General features: G+C 36.0%; 1 protein-coding gene across 1 annotated transcript in view; it reads left to right on the top strand.

Annotated features, from left to right (window-relative positions):
- Positions 1-21,934, top strand: part of DGKB (diacylglycerol kinase beta) — a 610,815-nt gene that overhangs the window by 103,169 nt on the left and 485,712 nt on the right. The window contains exons 3-4 of the mRNA XM_037056254.1: positions 17,219-17,295; positions 20,657-20,677. Coding sequence (XP_036912149.1) covers positions 17,219-17,295; positions 20,657-20,677 — 98 coding nt within the window. The remainder of the gene's footprint in view (positions 1-17,218; positions 17,296-20,656; positions 20,678-21,934) is intronic.

Genomic DNA, 21,934 nt, shown 5'->3' with positions numbered 1-21,934 from the left:
AATAAGCTACAAAATTCCATTAAGATCCCTGGTTTTTTTCATAGCAATATCTCCATAGAAGTTTTGGTTGACATTGTTTTAAAGTTTCTAACAAAAACCAGAGTGTAGTGGGTTGACTAGTACCCATCCCCTCTCATATGTCTGAGTCCTAACCCCTGGAGCCTCTGAAGGTGACCTTACTTGGGAAAAGGGTCTTTGCAAATATAATTAAGGATCCCAGGAAGAACTCATAATGGATTTAGGGTGGGCTCTAAGTGCAATAGTCTTAGAAAAGACAAAGGGAAAAACACAGAGAGAAACAGGAGAGGGCACCGTGTGAGTACACAATCAGAGATTAATGTGGTTGGTGGACAAGATAAGCATGTCAAAGATTTCTAACAGCCATAGAAACTAAGGGAGATACCTGACATGGATTCTTTCTCAGAGCCCCCAGAAGGAACTACCCTTAAGAAAACTTTAATTTTGGGCTTCTATCCTCTAAATTTGCACAGGTGGCAAACACATGACCCAAGGGCTGAATCTGGCTCTTACCTTGTTTTATCCACCTGGCACCTTGTTTCTAGCAGTTGGCAATCACCGAGCTCTCGCTTAACTGCTAAGGAGCAGTTACATTTATAGTCCTAAAATTGCATTCGGCCCTTTGAAGGCAACCTCGAGGCTGATGTGGCCCCCCGTGAGAGTGAGTTTGACACCCTTGCTAGAACTACTAGAAAATAAATATCTGCTATGTTTAGCCACCAAGGGTGGTAATTTTTACAACAGTTTTGAGAAACAAATAAACAGTGCTATTTATCTTTGGGAGCATTTCTTTTCCTGGCTATATTTCTCTCTCAAACATGACTGAGTGTTTTCTCTGTAGTGGAAGCACGTTGATCAGTGGTTCCTGCAGTTCATTGGAGAGGCTGGTGCGGCCTCTCTCACAGAAACCTTCTCATTCTTGATTTTTAAGTTCTGTAGTGTGCACAGTCCTTAAATTTCTGAAAGCCATCTCAGGCTTGATTTGTAACTAACCTTTTTATTTGTTTCTTTTCTTTACACTCATTTTTTTAAACACAAAGTCATAGTCATTTACTTCTTTTTTAGACTTTAAAAATATTTAAAGAATGGGGAGTTGCCTTTATCTTATTAGGTGAATGGCTGGAATTCAGCTAAGGGGTGAGAAATCCTCTCATTCAGAATGGCTGATATATTTCTTTAGCATTTTAGTGATTTTTTAAAAATTTGATAGCAAATTATGGCAGCTTTTTGAAGGTTGTTGTAGTGACTATACCAATGTGATAATGTAGATTGTGAGAGAGACAATTTCATAATTCTTAATTTAGAATTTTTATAACTCTGCCCAGGCTGATGTGGCTCCGTGAATTACACATGGGCCTGGGAACCAAAGGGTCACTGTTTTGACTCCAGTCAGGGCACAAGCCTGGGTTGTGGGCCAGGACCCAATAGAGGGCAAGTGAGAGGCAACCACACATTGATATTTATTTTCCTTTCTTTCTCCCTCCTTTCACCTCTTTTTAAAAATATATTTTATTGATTATGCCATTACAGTTGTTCTAATTCTCCCCTTCATTCCCCTCCACCCTGCGCACCCTACCCCACCATTCCCCCCTTTAGTTTATGTCCACGTGTCTCAAGTTCTTTAGATTCTATATTTCCCATACTATTCTTGCCCTCCACCCTATTTTCCACCTACCATCTATACTACTTATTTTCTGTACCTTCTCCCCCCTTCTCCTCCTCCCACTCCCCTGTTGCTAACCCTCCATGTGACCTTCATTTCTCTGTTTCAGCCCCTGATCTTACTGTCCTCTTCATTTGCTTTTGTTTTAGGTGTGGTTGTTAATAACTGTGAGTTTGCTGTCCTTTCACAGTTCATATTTTTTATCTTCTTTTTCTTAGATAAGTACCTTTAACATTTCATATAATAAGGGCTTGGTAATGATGAACTCCTTGAATTAGACCTTATCTGAGAAGCACTTTAACTGCCCTTCCATTCTAAATGAAAGCTTTGCTGGATAAAGCAATCTTGGCTGTAGGTCTTTGGATTTCATGAGTTGGAATACATCTTTCCAGCCCCTTCTTGCCTGCAATGTCTCTTTTGAGAAATCAGCTGACATTCTGATGGGAACTCCTTTGTAGGTGACTGTCCCCTATCTCTTGCTGCTTCTAGGATTCTCTCCTTCATTTCAATCTTGGCTAATGTAATTGCGATGTGCCTTGGTGTGCTCTTTCTTGGGTCCAACTTCTTTGGGACTCTCTTAGTTTCCTGGATTTCCTGGAAGTCTATTTTCTTTGCCAGACTATAGAAGTTCTCCCTTATTATTTGTTCAAATAAGTTTTCTACTTTCTCTTTCACTTCCCCTTCTGGTACCCCTATAATTCGGATATTCGAGCATTTAAAGATGTCCTGGAAGTTCCTAAGCCTCTCCTCATTTTTTTGAATTCTTGTTTCTTCATATTTTTCTGTTTGGTCATTTTTTTTCTTCCTTCTGGTCCACTCCATTGATTTGAGTTCCAGTTTCCTTTTCATCACTATTGGTTTCCTGTGTATTTCCCTTTGTTTCAATTAGTTTAGCCTTCATTTGTTCCTCTAATTTGTGACTATAATCGACCAGTTCTGTGAGCATCCTGATCACCAGTATTTTGAACTGTGCATCTGATAGGTTAGCTATTTCTTGGTAGCTTAGAGTTATTGGCTCTGGTGCTTTGAGTTCCTCTTGAGCCATATTTTGGTCTGTTCACCCCTGTTACATATGAGGGGCAGAGCCCTAGGTGTTCACCAGGGAGGGGCGACCCAGTCGCTGGGTTGTGACACTGTATGTGGGGGCGGGGTCAAAGAGGGGCAGTGGCAGTCCCCTCTGCTTCTTCACCTCTTAATAAAATAAGTAAATAAAATCTTTAAAAAATAAATGAAAAGCATGAAGCAGGTGGGTCGAGGCAAGATTTAAACAACAACAAAAAAACCTCCATAGATTCCCTCTGAGCACTTGTGTGACAATGATATTCAGAGGAACTAAGCCACAACGTCCATACACACAGTGTCATTGTCACATTGTAGGTAAAGTTCTTAGTTTAAAATTACCAATTTTAGCTTAAAGGGAACTTGATTAAAACTGATTACTTATCACAATTAGTATTATTTTAAACATATTTCTCATAAAACACTGGTATTAATATTACTAGAGTTTCTAATATGGGGAATTGACATGTCAGAAACACATTATTTTATTGTTTTTAGCAATGTCTTCATCTGAAGACATTCTATCATTGCTTTTAGAGAGTGAGGAAGAGAGAGAGGAGGAGACATTGATTTGAGAGGAAAGCATTGATTGGTTGCCTCATGTACACACCCAGCCTTGGGATCCTTTTGTCTGTACCAGAGAATAATCCTGCAACTCAGGCATGTGCTCTGACCAGGAATCAAACGAGCAGCCTTTTATAGGATGACACTCCAACCAACCGGGCCACACCAGCCAGGGTAGAAAAACATATTTTGCATTCACTGACAACTTTGCTTCTCTCTCTTTTTTTAGCTTATTTGGTAGCAGATTACAAATGTCCACATTCCTCAAACTGAACTTTCTGTTCAAAAGTCAGATAAGAATTAAGGGAAGTGACAATTAGAGATGAGACTATTAGGAGGGGAATGTTTAGGTGGTGTGGGAATGAGTACCCTCCTACAGGATCTTTAGCACTGAATTATAGAATGATACGGCCGGAAGACCCCTTAAGTATTGTCTCTTCTAATTTCCCCAGATTTTTAAAAAATATTTTTAAGATTTTTTATTTATTTATCTTTAGAGAGGAAGGGAAGGAGAGAGGGAGAGAAATATCAATGTATGGTTGCCTCTCATGCATCCCCTGCTGGGAACTGGCCCGCAACCCAGGCATGTTCCCTGACTGGGAATCGAACCGCGATACTCTGGTTCGCAGGCCCGCGCTCAATCCACTGAGCTACACCAGCCAGGGCTTAATTTCCCCAGTATTAAAGGATGAAAATGGAGGTCCCTCTGATTCTAGGGGGGACTTTCTACTAATATTCACAGTATTTATAATACTTTTAATAGTACAAGAGGACCATACAGATCATCTAAGACCCAAGGTCTGGAAGCAAATCTCTCAACTACTTCTAATTCCATGTATAGTTATAACCCTCCTTTTCACACTGAAGCTTTTACAGTCTCCAGGGCATGGTAAAGATAAGTAGATACATAAAACCACAAAATAAATGCAGTGCATTTCTCTGAGTTTGGCTTTGAATTTAAAACTTGGGGGACAAATTTTAGGGATTATATTCTTTAAAACTTATATGTGAGAAAATTACATTTTTTGAAATATAGATACCAAAAAATAAATAGATTTTGATTTTTCCAGATATCCAAATATTGTGTTTGTTGTTAAATGTACAGAGCTGAAAATTTTATGGTCAGTAACTGATTGGGAACCTTGGTTATTTTGTATTGTCTTAAAACAGGATGTAATTAGCATTGTGACTACAGAATACTCTATTGTTGCTAGGATATTGGGTTTCTCAGTGCTTTTTAACTCACATGAGAACTGTCAATGTAAATATGAAGATTTCATGTTCTGAACTAGTGTGGGTTTAAAATTTTTAATAAGGTACAGATTCAAAATTGTAACTCATAGTTGCATTTCATTAAATACCTTTACTGAAAGTCACATTATGACTGTTCTTAATTCTGTTACCTATGAAAGTACATTTCCTGCAACAAAAAATTAAAATTAATCATTTAAATATAACTTTAATTTAAAACAGTTTATTCTATAGCCTGGTTGTTGGAATTAGGAAGTTTGAAGCATCTAAGTAAAAATGCAAAAGAAATGAAGAAATTTGAGAATAACCTGAAATCAAGTTTATAAAAAAATAAACTTAGACCTCTGCATAAATTTGACAATGCAGATGATGGTAAGGGCTGAGTTAATGAATATTAATTGTGTGCCAGGCACTCATCCCAGCAGAGGCACAATGAGATATTTTTTATCCCCATTTACCGAGAGCAATCATGTCACCACAAATACTGAATGGTAGTTAAGCAGCACTCGTCAATGTAAAAGTCTAAATATCAAGTTGAAAATGGTTTTATTACTCTGGAGATTTCACATGGTATTTGTGAAGAAAGTATTTTAACAATACTGGGTGAAATGATGATTTCTTGCAATTATATCTATTTTAAAATGCAGCCTGCCTTTCTGGGGAGAATAGAATGAATGTAATTTGTAAAAAAAAAAAGTGACCTAAAATTACTCTAAAAATGATAGAAAAAAATAGAGGATAAATGAGCATACTTTAATTAAAGGAGTAGGGGAAAAAACACGTAACTTCAACCTTACAAGTTGGAAAGTGTCATCGAGGGGCAGAAAGTCTCCAGAACTATTTTACTGTTGTTATTCAACCTGTTCCAAACGAATGAGGCAAGTGCATGCTGGGAAGGTTACAGCATCAGCAGACGGGAAGGGAGGAGCCCGGGCAGTGAAGCGGGGACACGAGAAATCAATGCCTCTCTAGAGAATTGTGCTTTTGTTCCCCATTAATAATGATGGCTCCTCCTGGAGCTGAACTGCTTGGGCTCCTTATTTTATCAGCTTCTGGTCAAGAAAGAAGGCTGAGAAGACAGTTATTAGTCAGAATTTAATACATCCGAGCATAAGTAGCTACTTAACAGGGTAGAAAAATGAAGGAAAAGGAAAAATAAAGGAAAAGATCCTTAGAAGTATGGTAAACTCTTGGGAAACACTTATAGAAAGTGACCTGAATTAAAATTTCTCTTTCCCACCTTCCATTGTGGCTGGTACAGAGAAGGTTGGCCTTTAAGTCGAGGGTGTGAAGCTCTAAAAAACACAGTAATGCCAGAAACTGTCCTTTCTCAACCTGAAGAGGGAGACCAGCAAGGCACACAGTGGCCTCTTCCTGAACTGAAGTAATAATGGAAAACGCAAGTGTAGCCCCTCATGAGAAGTCATTAAAATCATCTCCTTTCTTCCTTAACTTCCTTGCCCTTCCACTCCACTCCCTTTAGATGGATAAACCATAAACCTGGTTAATGTTAACTTTCCACCTAATTTATAGCTGAGTGGCCTGGATAACACCCCACATTTCCCTGGTCCATTCACTTTTGCTATGTCCTGGATGATTTTCATCAAGGCTTCTCAGTACTTTTCTCAAGTCTCCTCAAACCACACCCTCTCCTCTTTTCTCAGCTGGTGGTCTTTATTTCTCTTCCATCTACTAACATAGAGCAGTCACAACAGAACTTTACGCACACCAACTGGACATCTACACCCTCCCCGCTTGCAAACCCATATACTCTGCCTTCTCCTTTGGGTGAACTGCCCATGCATCCATCCAAAGTCAGACCTTCTGCTGTGAATGAGACTGCATTTTTTTTTCTGACACAGTTAAAGTTACCATTCTATGCTATGGTGTTTCCCTTCTTTTTCCTCATGTTCAATTTTGATCATTTTTATCAGCATGCTGTTTTCTTCTCCCTCCTCTTTAAAGAGTTATCTTAAATCCACTTCCTGCAGTTCGGCTACTGCTCAAATTGTCGCTTCCGTTGGAGCCAGTCTGTTTAAATGAGTTGCCTATATTTGCTGCATTCCATTCCTCCCATTTTATTTTTTCTTAAGGCAAACGCCTTGGGCTTTTGTCCTAACTACTAAATTGAAATGGTTTTAAACAGGGACACAAATGGCTTTCTTCTCGCTAAATCCAGTGATCAGGTTCTGCCTCTCATCTTACTTGATATTATGTGACACTTTGCTTTTGTGACACATTGCTTCTCCTGCTTTTCTTGCTAGTTTATTAGATACTTACTTCTTCTTAGTCTCCTTGCAGATTCCTCCTCTTTTCCTGACATTTGAAACTCTGAGTGCTCCAGTCCTTGGTATCTTTTCCAAAGTCCCTTTCCAGGTGATATCATACAGTTCTATGATATTACTTGGAGAGTGAACTTACAAACAGTGCCTAAAGTTAGTTCTTTAGCCCAGATCCTCTCCTGAATTTTGCATTCATGTATAATTGCTTTCTTGGTGGCTAAATTTGGATGTCTAATAGATTTCTCAGATATCAAGTGCCTAAAATGGACAGTAAAACCCTCCATCCCAAACTCTCTCCTTCTGCACTGTTCCCTGTTCCTCTCTGTGGCACCTTCATCCCTCTAACTGCTCATTACTGCTCAGAATTCTGGGGATCATTCCTGGCCCTTCAGTTTCACAAACCACATTCAATCACTGGGAAAGCCTTTGGCTCCACTTTCATAATAGTCCATCTTTCCTCACCACCACTAATATCTTTATGCAAAGTAATCTGATCTCTAGACTAAATTAATGTAATGATTCCATAATTATTTCCCTGCTTTTACTCTTGTACAAGTCTATATTAGATACCATAGTTGGAGTGCTCCTTATTAAAAAATAATTTTAAATAATGGTAGATTTACAGAAAATTATTTTTTAAAAATTCTGGCAAGGAGATCGTATGTATTGGTTATAGCTGTTTACATCTTATATAACTATAGTTTATAAAATACTGTTGAAACTAAAACAGGGACATTAGTATAATCCACAGAGCTTTCCAATTTCATTTGTTCTACATGAACAAAGTGCTTCTTTTAAAACCTAAATCAGATTCAGAATTTTGCACAAATGTCACCTTTTTACAGAAGTATACTCTAAACTGGCTATTTAAAATCGCAAACTGTTCTGCAAGCTTATTATCCCCTTTACCTTATACTGTTTTTTCATAGCAGTTGGAATCTTCTAATATACTACATTTATTTATTATGTTTATTTTCTGTTTTCCTTCACTAGACTACAAAATGCATGAGCAAGAATATTTTGTTTTGTGCAATAATATATTCCAAGTACTTGGAACAGTACTTGTTTTAACTCAACACATACCACTCAAATATTTGAAATTTTGCTCTTTGTGTCTATTTGTTTTGAAAGACCTGTTTATTCTCCTTGAGGTATACACATTGATTAATACAAAAGTTAGTGCTCATGTGAGTTGAATGTTAGCATCTCTTCCCAGCTCCGCGTTCGTGATGTTGTATTGGAATCTTGAAATGGCCGTGGTGGGAAAATTTGCAGCAGGCCAGTTAGCAAACTGCAGGTGACTCCTTAGCACCTTCAACAGTTAAACCTTTACCAGCACACCACCGAATCACACCTGTCAGCTTAATCACCAGTTGTAACTCTTCATTGAAATTATGTTTCCAGTATCAATTTTTGGTTATTGTGTAGATGAGTGGCTCAAACACATGTCTATTTTCTTAGTATAATTTTCTCCTTAGTAGAATCTGATGTAAGTATCTGATGGGCTTCTAGCATAGTGTCCAGCTGGCCTAGGTCTGTTAACAAAGTTTTCCAATATTTTGTCTCCTCAAAGAACCACTCTTACAAATAGGTTGCCCAAGATATTGGACTAGGTGCACCATCTAAAAGTTAAATATGGGTAGATGAAGGGTAAAATAATAATACCAAATGCAAGAAAGAATTTTAAGGAATGCTTGTTTAAGAGGATTATTAGCAAATAATGAACATCCACAGGGAAAGGGAACTTTTATTCATAGTCTCAAATCAACAGTTATTCTAGAATTAAATAGTTGTCATTCCAGATAAATAGAAACAGTCACTGCAGTGTGTATTGCTCTATGCATTTCTCTAAGACCTTGTGCCATTCTTTCAAGTAACACTGATCTCAAGAGTTTAGCAGGGACATATACAGAGGAGACTTGCACTCAGATTTAGAGCTTTTGTTTCATAGCTCTTCCAAGTCTAGCTGTGCCATTAGAATATTCTTTTTAGGGTATTTAAAAATCCAGGTTTATAGATTTCACTTAGCACATAAACTGCTACAACATGACTCACTGTTTTTTTACAATAGTTCTGTATTTCTTATTCAATCTCTCTGTACTTTTATTGCAATTCTCATACAAGTAGGTATGAACTTCTGACTCTTGGTGACTAGTTCTCCAAATACCTTATTCAATAGTGCTGTGGGTGTTTCTTTTCAGCTGCTGACTACAATTTAAGGAGAACATCTTTTATATCACTGGGGAAATTGCATTAGTAACAATATCAATTTCTAGGTCTTCTGGATTTCCAAAATAATGTATTTTTGCACTTGTGACATGAGGTCAAGATAAATTTTTGAATAAAATGTTCTAATAAGTTATGGTTATGCATAAAGTCTCCTGAACAACAACCAAGAAAAAAACATATGTATATATACATACATACACACACATATATAAGAAAATATAGCAGGAAAGATTGCTTATTTACTCTCAATTTCTTTGTGCATCTTTTAAAGGATCAGAGCAGTGCTAAATTCAATCCTTGCTGCGTGTAAGATCCTGTGAAAAGCTTTTTAAAAATCTGCATGTCTGGATCCATTGTAGTCCAATGCCATTTTCATCATTGTGCTTTTGGGCCCAGGCATTCATATATCTTATTTATTGATTTAATATTTATTATGTTCTTTTCTATTACCATTCAGTTCCCTTATAACCCCTCCCCTCAGCAATCATCATACTGTTGTATATGTCCACGAGTCCTCTTTTCTTCTTGCTCAGTCCCTCCATCACCTAACCACTCCTCCACTCCCCCACCCACTCACTGTCTGAACTAACAAGGCAAAAGAGGACAGACTCATAGATGGAGAGTAGGATGTCATCTGGTGATGACATCTGTATATTTTAAGAGCGAGCTGTATGATCCTAAGATGGATCCAGGTTTGAGGACCACTGGGCTAGGCATAAAACTGTTTGAATTGGACAATTATAAAGCTCTTTTTCTGTTTTAAATACTGTATTGCTAATAGAACTTTGAATTATCAAATTTAACTTTGTTCTCAATACTAATATGTTACATGCACATTCATGCTAGCTCATGAATATGCATGTAAGAGAAAAGACTTTCTTAAGAGAGAAGACTTCTCTTAAGCAGGGGTATTTTTACTTAAAAAAAAAAGCTACTGCAGAGGTGATTTTAGAAACCACCTCTTTGGCTGCATATAGAAAAACATTACGAGGCTGCAAATATTTTTTGGGATAGGGGCAAAAACTGTAGGGAAGCCTAGATTGTGAGGAAACTTTTGAAAGCACTGGGTTGAAAGAACCGAAAGATGGCTTTTCCATAGTCCTGTGTGAGTGTGAGACCGAGGAGGTTGGCAGGCGCTCTCCCCCAGTCAGAGCCTTCGCTTTTCCCTGGAAACACATGTGTCCTCATTGAAACGTGGCATTGCCAACTTTGGCAAATGAAGGATAACATTATTAACCTACAACCAGTTCTTTAAAAACGTGTTATTTATACAAATGACAGAAGCATTGTATAAGTTGGATCATCTTAGTGTTAACAGTGAAATGTGATCATCTTTTCACAGCAGCTGTGACTATTATTTGGATGGTAAAACTATTGGCTTTGACATTGAAGTATATTTACTTTGGAACAACCAAAAAAATAAAAAGGTTTTGTCATGAGGCATAATGAGAATGTGCTATTTGCAGAATATTTTTGACTTCTGTTCAATAGTCCTGTCTTTTCTATATACTTTCCCCTTATAATGCAACATAAATAATTTTAATGATTATTAAAGATGCTTTCTTATAACTACATAAAATAGATAGGCAAATCTACATATATGTTAAAGTTTTTCAGAAGAACAACACACACACATTCTAATTTTATTTTAAAAAAGAAATGTAATCCTGAATAAAAATAAAATAAAATGCATTGAAAAACTTTAATTTAAAAAATGTCCATGTGATCTTGGTTACATTTCTTGTATATATTGAAGATATATTCTTCATCTGTCAAGTTTGTAAAAAGAAATAAAATGTTTCTGTGTACTAGAAAAATAGGTAATAAAGTTCCTGAACTAAATTGGCAAAAAGTCATGGAGTGTAAAGAAGATGCCTTCATTGTAATGGGAACTGCTATTGTTTTTTTTCCCCCAAGTAGAGAGAACAGGTTTGGGTCATATGCAAGAGTTTGGATCACTGGTTCAAGCCCTTTTAGCTGTGTGATTTTTGAAGAAGTAATGATTTCTTTAACCATGATTTATTTTTCTTTTATTAAATATTTTATTCATTTACCTTTAGAGGGGAAGGGAAGGAGAGGGAGAGAAATATCAATGTATGATTGCCTCTCATGTGTTCCCTGCTGGGAACTGGCCTGCATCCCAGGCACGTGCCCTGACTGGGAATTGAACCGCGATCCCTTAGTTCACAGGCCCGCGCTCAATCCACTGAGCTGCACCAGCCAGGGCTAACCATGATTTCTTAATGTGTTAGTTAATTGCAGATGTAGTTTGATACAGTCACAGGTGAATGTGAGTTTTAAGAGAAACAATAAGGGAAAACAGTTTCCAATGTAAAGCACTACACATGCGAAGTTTAATTCGTAGTGTTAATAGTATGTAATGCATGAATCAGGTGTGGGTTCTAAGAAAGTTATTATGGGGAGTTCTATAGAGGGTAGGTGGCTATCTCTTGTCCTCGAAGGAGGTCCTGAGAGAGTCTGTCTACAAGGTAGCAGGTGAACAATGACACACATCATGCTTGAACTTCATTTGACATTGAAGGGAATCTTGGGTGAAAAGAACACCATGAAGCAAGAAAGAACTCTAAAATCATGGGATACCTTGGTAATTGGATGACTGGGTATTAAATTATAAATTAAAAAGCATATAAAATAATTATTGGTAGGTAGTTTGGGGTCATATTCTGACACACGATGCCGAGAACAGGGGTTTGTGCTTTAATCCAAAGACCACAGGAAGCTATCAAATGACGATCATGTGTTTGAAGTCATGTTTAAGATGGAGTAAACGAGCAGGGATTTGCTGGGCACCAGACACTTTGCAAGACACAGTTGCACAGTCCATATCATTATTCCAACTTTGAGTATTGGAAAACTAAGCCACAAAGAGGTTAAAAATATGCCCAAGGACATCCAGCCAAAAACTCTGGAGCCAGGACTTAAATCCAAATCTATCTGGCTTTAAATCTTTCCATTACTCCACGGCGGAGCCTTTGTGATTATTCTGACAAGTGCATGCGGAGGGGCAGTCAAACCATGAAGGAAGCTCATTCAAGATGCAACAGACACCTAAAAGGATATGAGGTGAACCAAAAGCGTTTCATTTTTCATGCCGCATCTTTAGGACACATGAAATTGTCTGATTCTTCCATTTTCTAAATGTGCCCAAATGCACTTGTTGATTTTTATTTTCAAATTATGTAAAAGGAATTAAATTTTCTTTGAAAATCCTGTAAAAAATCAGAAGATTTCTAAATGTGCATTCCTAAAATGTACCATGTTTAGCTCTCACGGAACTGTATATTCCCTGAGTCAGCCAAACGTGAGCGGATTCACGGGGGACAAATGCACTAGAGTGGGTGTGGGGAAGACAAGCCATAAGACCTACTCCATGAGTCCCCATACACATTTTATCTGTCACAGCATATAAAGGTGTTTGCCCAACAAAATTCCTCCCACTTTTAGGCTCAGTTTTACCTTAGTTCTTGGATGATATTGATGGTGATGGAAAAGACCATCTAAGATGACCCCATTCTCTCAGGGTAGGGGCTAGTTAGGGGAGAGAGGGAGCAAAAAGGAAAAAGGACTCATGGACAACGGGTGGTGTGATTGCTGGGGATAGAGGAAGAAGAAGTGATAATGGCAAAAATACAATAAAATATAAATTTTAATAAAGGGATAAACAAGACTATGGAAAAAATTCTCTCTATTGTGGTTGTTATTATTAACTACTTCCCGGTAAGACCAATATACTAGTCGAAAAGCAACAGTGTATCCTGTGCTCTTCTCCAAGGGCTCTGTCCTGTTAGCCAAGCCAAACTTCAGTGCCTCTGGCACTAGCCCTGGTTTTCAGAACTGCCTCAAATCACGACCTTCCTTTGATTTCTAGGAGATCCAATATTTTGTGCGGAGCATCTGTACCAATCCCTTATCCCAAGTATTAAAAACTAGCAGCCCAGCACCTCAGTTGTCAGTCTTCTTGGTTGCCAAGCCTTTGTTCTGTTGCAGCTATGTATTAACTGTGAATTGATCCCCCAGCTTACAGCTGCCTGCCTGGCTGGCTGCTTGCCTGGATTCCTCAGCCTTGCTCAGCCCAGAATCTGTCACTGTGCTCTTGTACTTGGAGTTCCAACATTAGCTGAAATATGCCTGAGACCATGTCTTTCACTTGCCTACTATCTATTCACCCAGGTGTCATTTCCTTACTGTCTATTTGGTACCAGAGGATAGCTCAGACCTAGTGGTGCGTTCTCTCTCCTCCCTTCTGCCCCATCGCCGTTTAGAACAGATGGGATTTAGAGCTGACATAATCAAAATGATAGGAATATTTATGGTGATAGGCAATAAGAACAAATCAAGAAAAGAACCTGAGCTATAAAATAAATAAATGTGTGTTTTCTTATGAAGGTGGGTAGAACACAGCAGATCCTCCCAATCTAATGCAACTGGAAAATCTAAGCAGGTATGTAGACAGTTTGTATACCAGATTCTGTTGAGAGGCCATGGGGTCCTGGCAGGGTATGTGGGACTTTCTGTTGTTTTATAGCGAAATCCCCATCTACAGAACACTGGCCAGGCAAGAGAAGATCTCAGTCTTAGAGAAAATGGGCCCCAGACAGGTATTGGAACAGGATAGAAGAACAAGATAGTGTTCTCATTTCCAAACTGTATTGTGAAAGAGGGACTAGATTATGGGTAAACTTCAGATGTCAAAATATTAAAATAGGATGAGGTTGGAAAAGGAGCAAAATGAGTTGATGGTAATTCATCTTACTGTGAATTAGGGCTCCTTAGAGTGTCTCAAACCAAGATCAGCCTTGAGGATCATTCAGTTCATAGAAATGGCAGTCACAGATTTTGGCTCTAATTTATTAATTTATTCCAGATAGTTACCCTGCTAAGAATATTTCAATATAAATAACTAGTGAACTACTAACAATGACATGAATTGTTACTTCTTCTCTGGAAGAAGAGATCTTCTCTTCTTCTCTGGGCATGTATAAATGATTACTGATTGTGCGTTTTACTTGTATAGAAACCTGAAATGAAAAGCCCATCTTTGGGTAGCTCTGTGGAAGCTCTGTGTGTAAGAAACCAAAATTTTTCTTCCCCTTTAATTCTATCATGGGGCTAAGATATGCTTAAAATATGTATAGTCTAATGGGATATGTTATCCCAGAATTTATGTGTCTGTGTATCTCTGTAAGGTATGTACAGAATGGTCTACATCTACTTCCATAAACAAGAGGAACTAAAAGGCATTCTGCTAACTTATAATAGTGCCTAATCATTCACAATTTGGGTGTAGGGTGTCAGCTTCATGTCTCTTTTAGATACACAAGCTGGTCTTTGAAGTAATGCACATTTCTAAGACATATGTTGAAGCTATTACTGTCATTTTTGTCAGGTAGCAATAGCCCCGATCCATTGGATCATAACATTTGTTATAATTCTATTGTTTGGGCTTTGGAATAAGTTTGAGTGCTGTGCAAAAAGTTAAAATGTACCTTTCCTTCCCTAGGGCAACCTATAGTCTACAGCCAGGGACATGGCATAATATATTAACTCTGATCAAAGAATTGAAAGTGCTGGCAAAATATATGCTGAAAAAGAAATACATAGGAACCTGTACAGGTTTCGTGCATTTGATAGCATGCAAGTACACACACACACACACACACACACACACACACACCAGAAGATCTCAGTAACACACACACACAAAAACAATTTAAAAAATGTTCAAGAGACTCCAAGAAATATTTCTCCAAAGAAAATACACAAATGGCCATAAGCTTATGAAAAGATATTGAACATAGTTTGTCATTAGCAAATGACTGGTCAAATGTAAATCAAAACCATTCATAACCACTAAGATGGCTATAACAGAAAATTAGCAATTAAGTGTCCAAAAATGTTGAAAAATTGAAATCCTCATACATTGCTAGCAGGAATGTAAACTGGTATCGTTCTATGCAAATTTGTTTGGCAGTTCCTCAAAATGTTAAACATTGAGTTTCCATATGACACAGCAGTTGCCTTAGGTATATACCTAAGGGGACTGAAACATTTTTGCATAGAAATATACACACTTGAATGTTCATAGCAGTGCTATTTATAAAAGCCAAAATATGGAAGCAACTCATACCAATGGGTGAAGAGGTAAATGAGAAGTGCTATATCCAGAAAATGAAATGTTTTTAACTATAAAAAGAGGATGAAATAATAAAACATACTACAACACACATAAACAGGAATCTCTTGCTTTCCGAAAGTTCTCTTTATGACATTTTGCTTTACAAAAGACCTACATTAGTACCTGCCTTGTCTAACCTAAAGAACGTCCAAAGAGAATTCTTGCTTTTAATAAATGGTAATTGCTTCTTCACTATTCAGCCATTTTGGTTTATGAAATGTGCCATAGGAACACTCTGGTTTCATTTAGTGGGGGAAGTGGAGCCTTGGAGACATTGGACTAAGTGAAAGAAGTCAGATCACAAAGATAATGTACTGTATGGTATTGTTTGGGTAATGGGTCAAGAATATGGGTTTTATTGTGAGGGGATGGTTTCAAAGCCTGGTGAACATACCCCCAAAATGTTGAATTGTATACTTTGAAATTGTTAAAGTGCAAATTTGTGTTATATGAATTTTATTGCAATAAAAAACACAGTCACACAAATAGAAAACCCCGTGGAATTTACATTATAAAGGAACAAAGCTGTACATTCCAAATGAAAGTACATATCACCAAATAGATAATAGGCATGATGTCCTCCAGGGCATCTAAGAGTGGGTTTTCTAATATGGTCTTTCAAAAGTTCATTTGTAAACTAGTTTTGGGGGACTAGGAAACATATTATGGTGGTTGAAATATCACGGAACTTTGGAGAAAGGCCAGAGGCTTACATTCAAATTCTAGGAAACAATTTATGTGCCCTATTTCCTCATGGAAAACTAAGAATCTTCTGCTTATTTTTTATATTTTAATTACAAGCTTTATTAAAAATCAGTGTTATTCAACTATGATTGGGTTAGATGACTTATTTGTTAACTATTGTTTTCTTCTACCTTAAATATATTATAATTCTGATATTGCTTAGTCAAAATGTTATGTTTTGATAATTATGTGAGAGCATTGTTTTAGTAGATTAAATAAATATATTTATAATATATTTACATATAATTTTTAAAGTTTAATATTGATTCTTTCATAATATTATTTTCCAACATTCTTTTGTCACCATTTTAAAGTCTTAAAATTTATTTTAAAATATTAAAATATTAGAAAATATTAGTACTTTTGATAACATGTCTAAATTTGTTTCTTAATTGAATTAAAATAAGCTTTAGTGTTGACCTTTATGTATATTCAGAAAATTCTCCCCCAAATACCTACAAAATACTAAAATCTATAGCATGCCTCTGAATGGATTTACCACTGAGGTCTAGATACACATTTTATTTTTCTCATTTATTCAGCAGGGTTTTTATGTAGTTAATGTTGTAATACGTAAAAAGTGCACAGTATAAATGATGTAAGTTTAAGGAATACTTATGTTTTCTTTTTCTTTTTAAAATAAACTTATTTCAGCCCTGACTGGTGTGGCCCAGTGGGTTTGATGTCATCCCATAAACCAGAAGTTCGCCAGTTCAGTTCCTGGTCAGGGCATGTGCCTTGGGTAATGGGCCAGGTCCCAGTCTGGGGGCCAATAAGAGGCAACAGATTGATGTTTCTCTTGCACATTGTTGTTTTTCTCCCTGTCTTTCTCCTCTTCTTCCGCTCTCTATAAAATTTTTTTAAAAGGACTAAACTTATTTCATTAATTTAGATATTACATTATCAAAATAAAAAACATTCTACCTATTCATTTATTTGCTCATCAATTCATATAATATTCAATACATAGTCAGTGGCTCCATTCTTGGGTAATACACTTGGGCAAAACATACTTTTTTTTGTTTTTCCTTTATATGATTACCTTTTCCAATTAAGTAGACATTCAATAATGGTTAAGAACACTTTATATGTTCACTTTAAAATTAACATCTGTTGGAGATAATTTATATTTTAAGGGGTCTTTGTTTCACAACTAGGTTTCACAATCACAGCAGGCATGTGTATCATTTGTGTGTTTTCTGTTTCTTATAGATTCTACAAAGAAATTAAAGGATGTTCTTGAAGAATTCCATGGTAATGGTGTGCTTGCAAAATATAATCCAGAAGGGGTAAAACTTCTTTTTTCTTCTTTAAATTTGATAAAACTACTTGGAGGAGGGATAGCTTAGTGAGTCGTCCAAGTACTGGAATTGCTATATTAAATACTGGGAGTTATACTGGGAGTTATATTAAATGTTGTACTTTACTACCTTTTTAATCCAAAATCATTTTGCTCATGAAAATGATATTTTTGGGTCTGTGCATGAAAGAGTATAGATCATCTAAAATACAGTTTTTGGTCATTATCCTGGAATCAGGAAGCAGAATTAGATAGAAGGGGACAAAAAGGGTGTCTGACTCTTACTTTATGACCTAGAAATTTAAACCTCAAATGAACATTGATGTAGGACCGGGGAGTTACTCTTTTCAGGAAACTGGTCTCTTGACTTGAGAAAGATTGCGTGATGGATATAACCGATCTATTACTTTAAGAGCCAGCTTGGACAAAAAGAGTGGACTTTTTTGCTCCTATCTTGTTTTTTACCTAGTATCAGTTCCTGAAATTCTTTCCTTATTATAACTTCATGTCCCGTCTATTGCTTTTGAATGCTGTGCATGAATGGATGCCTTTTCCTTCCTAATTATTTGTTCAATAACCTTCCATTTAATGTTAGCTGCGGGATGTTACATTTTAAATGTTTCATCATCATTTCTGAATTTTTTTGCAGCTTCACCAAATCATAGTTGAGTTTATGGGAGTTAAAACAAACTGAGATTTGCAAAAGACTATTTTGCCTGGACGTAGTATCTATCCATCTAGATTTTATTTTGCTGATTAAAATATGACTAGTTATTATTGTTATTGTGCTTTTGAATGTTTAGAAGAACAGAGTTGTTGGTTGCCCTTCAATTTTGTACTTCTCTGGGATTTATAGAACTTATATTTTAATCAAAACCCAATCTCTAAATTCCAACCATAAAACGTTCATATTGTTTTATAATTTTCTTTCAGTATTTCTTTTTAAAAATTAGCTCTTTTGCACACCATATTTTCTTCGGTCTACATTCTGATGCGTTACAGTACTTCAAAAAACGGTTTAACCTAAACCTAAGACTTCTTTTTTGAAAGAGTTGATATTTAGTGCCTACAAATTATGGGGAAGGTAGGTAATTTTAAGCCATTCCCATTTTCCTATGTTGGGGAAAGAAGGAGACATCTGATACACATTTCCTTACATTGTTTCTTCCTAGATTGTCTATAAAGAAAAAAAATGTTGGCAGATGAATTAGTTGAACTGAAAAATCTAAAAGACAAAAAAGGGGAGTGGGAAACTTAAAGATGTCAAATTTACTGAATTAATATCAGGCTGAAAATGTCATTAATAACCAACAGTATTTGAAAACATGCATATTATCTAATCTACATGCAGAGGTAAAACTAGTTTTTTTTCTCCCTAAAGATAGCTGCTGGCTATAAATTCCGTTGAAATGTGATGTTATTTGCATAGTAGCCTTTTTACTACAGTGATTTCTTATTTAAAGGACTCAGAAGACTTAGCCTTAGTGATATTATATGTTTAATGAGGATTATTCGTCACTGTATGCTGAATTTATTCAAGTAATTGCTAGATTAATTATTAGACATACATATGATGTCAGCCTTTTCAATAATGTAACACCTCTTCATAAATGTATGGATCTGCTCTTGGAGTGCATTATTAAAGTAATGAACAGTTGAAAAATAAGAAAGTTAGATCTCATTATAATCCAAAAATATTTCTGATTTAAGAGTGAAACCACTCTCCAGTGTTAACACTAGTATGTATTTTTCCCTTTGGGAGAATAATTTAAAGCTTATATGACTTTTAAAACACTAATATGTATTTCACAAGGAAATAATTAGGAATATTCAATGTTGAAGAGGAAATCTTTAAGGCCTAAGGTTCTCTTTAGTACTTGACTCCACCTAGGTTATAAAATTACACTAATCATATGAGAGAATTCAGAAAGAATTTGTGAAGAATGCATACCGTCAATTCACATGTGAAGTTCTCTCTCTGTCTTGACAGGTCAAGTTGAGCTCAAAGTTGTTTGGCACAGACAATACTTAATGCTCAATTATATAAGAAAAAATTAGAAAAGTGATTAATCTAGTTTGGTTTTAGAATAAATAACTAGTCCTTTGTTTTCTAAAATGAACATGACTTTTATCATCTACATAAAATGTATTTACAGAGAAAGAATTGTCTAAATATCTCTAAAATATTTTTTCCTTACAAAGTAAAACTGCTTATATGTTAGATTTACTATTTTCTTTTCCTTCACTTGAATTACTGTATTATGACAATAACCATTATTAAATCCTAGTTACCTGAAATGATAATTTAAGACTGTCGCCCTTCCCTCTTCACTTCACTGATTAACCTGTAGAAGGAAAGGGAGGCCCTTGAGAAATGAGAAGGATAAGGGGATGTGGAAGGTGTCTCACATAAGCAATATCATTCAGTGTATGTGAAATAGGAGTACACTGGCCATTTGGTATGTAATGGGTGGCATTTTTCAGTGTACATAATTACTACTAAGTCAGGCCTGTTAGTCGCTACTTAATCCTATGTAAATAATATGTTAAGGCTATATTTGCAGGTACTTAGTAGTTGCCATTCAATCTTAGTGAAAATGTTCACAGTAAAACAGAGTCAGGACATACATTAGTTTATGAGGGCAGTAGAAGTTGATGAAAAGAAATAACAAATTTGGCATTGAATGTATCCATGATCTATCTATTTATCTATCTATCTATCTATCTATCTATAATTGCCCTCAATTTCAAATTTAACTATAAATTGTTTGATTGGTATCTAAATGATAGGAAGAAATAAAGTAGTATTATATGAATGAAAAGATATTTATCTTTAAAGTCATGGAGAGAGGCTAGGGATGTTATTGCAATATAAGTAAACATTAAGTGTGGGGAATAAGCAATATATCTTTACATGTGCTATTATATTTCATAATCTCTGGAAATTTGTAATTATACTATATGTGTTATTCATTATATTTATCATATGCCAATTAGAACTATTTGCTTGTTACATCAAAGATTGATCCAGTTAGTGATTCTCAAACTTCAGCTTGTATCAGAATCACGTGGCGGTCTTAATGAGACACAGATTTTTGCCTGCTTGTTCATCCCTCCCCTGGGTTTCTATGTTCTGGGTATGGGGCTCAAAAATGTGTATTTCTATCAGTTTCCCAGTTGAGTCTGGTGCTGCTGCTTAGAAACCACATTTTGAGACCCAGGGTTCAAGGGTATGTTTTAAAATCAATCTGTAATCCTGACCTATCAGTTAAATTATTAATGATAATGAGATAATAAATATAAATTATCTTACATTAATACATGTATTCTTTCTTTCTTTGCATGCTCAGAAACAAGACATTCTTAACCAAGTAAGATATTTTCTTTTCTATTCATATTTATCTTTCTTTACTCTGATGTGAGCTATGCATTTCTCTTCTATATCACTGAGCTGTACTTCTGTACCAATAATATTGAAATAATATACAAGATCACCTGTAATACTTAGAAAGTTATTATTTACTGTTGTTTGTTCAAATCAAAGTTACAAATGGAAAAACTGATGTATCGATCTTGGAATCTAAAAGTGTCCAGAGTATAGGCTTTAATTTTATAGATGTTTGAATTTAATTTTCTAATTTTGTTGAATATAGACAGGCTCTGGTAAAATAATTTATTTAATGAAAACTTTATTAATTTATTAATGGGAGGTTCAAAAGTTGCATTTAAATACAATTGATAAGGATTTCTAAAATTTGGTCACTAGTGCTGTTAGTTCTGTGAGGAAAATAAAAAGCGATTAGATTTTGCTCTTCTGGGAAAAAAGTAACCTAGTTGTTGCTCTGCCACTCTCTTCTAGTAAAATCCATTTTGTGGAGCAAGTTTTAGGTCCATAGTTCATTTGGATATAGAGAATTATAATATATATTTTTGAATTCTCTAAATGGATGTTTCTAGCACACTAGGAATATGTCTTATTAACATACATACATTGTCTAAAATCATAATATTCTTTCCTTGGACAATATTGGATCTGTATGGATTAGCAGGTTCTTATTCACAAGATTCCCTGTAATTTCAATGACAACACCATGAAAATTGCATCCTAAATGTGTTACGGTACAATTGATTACACCAGATGATCTTGACTGATTTAGAGGTCTTACAAATTACATTCCCTACAGTAAGTAAGGCACAACTGAAATGGCAACTCATTGACTATAGTGACTTTTACTAGCCTCTGTCAGAACATGGCCTTTCCTGAACTTTGTGGAAACCTACTAGCTACTCCAAAGATGGGCTATTTAAGTTTTATGGTATTGGGAAGCAACTCCTCAGGGTAAATAGCTGCTTTTATGAAGCAGGCTATTGAAGGGTATTTGTCGAGCATCTTAGTCAACACACTTTTCTGTATGACTTGAACCTCCACTAGACACTGCATTAAAATTGGTGTCAAAGTTAGTTCTGTCTCTTTTTGGGATCAGCCAAATGAATTTCTTTCTTATATAGTCCTCCTTGCTCAGCCTTCGTTCCATATACAGTGACTGAGTAGGCAGGCAATTCCAGTTACAGAACAGAAAGAACATGAGAAGATGAGGAGGTCTAAAGGAGACTAGAGAATGAGGGCA

Source organism: Sturnira hondurensis, unplaced genomic scaffold (genome assembly GCF_014824575.4).
Source record: "Sturnira hondurensis isolate 20B ecotype Veracruz unplaced genomic scaffold, ASM1482457v3 Scaffold0008897, whole genome shotgun sequence".
Taxonomy (NCBI): Eukaryota; Metazoa; Chordata; class Mammalia; order Chiroptera; family Phyllostomidae; genus Sturnira; species Sturnira hondurensis.
This window is presented reverse-complemented; position numbering and strand designations above follow the sequence as displayed.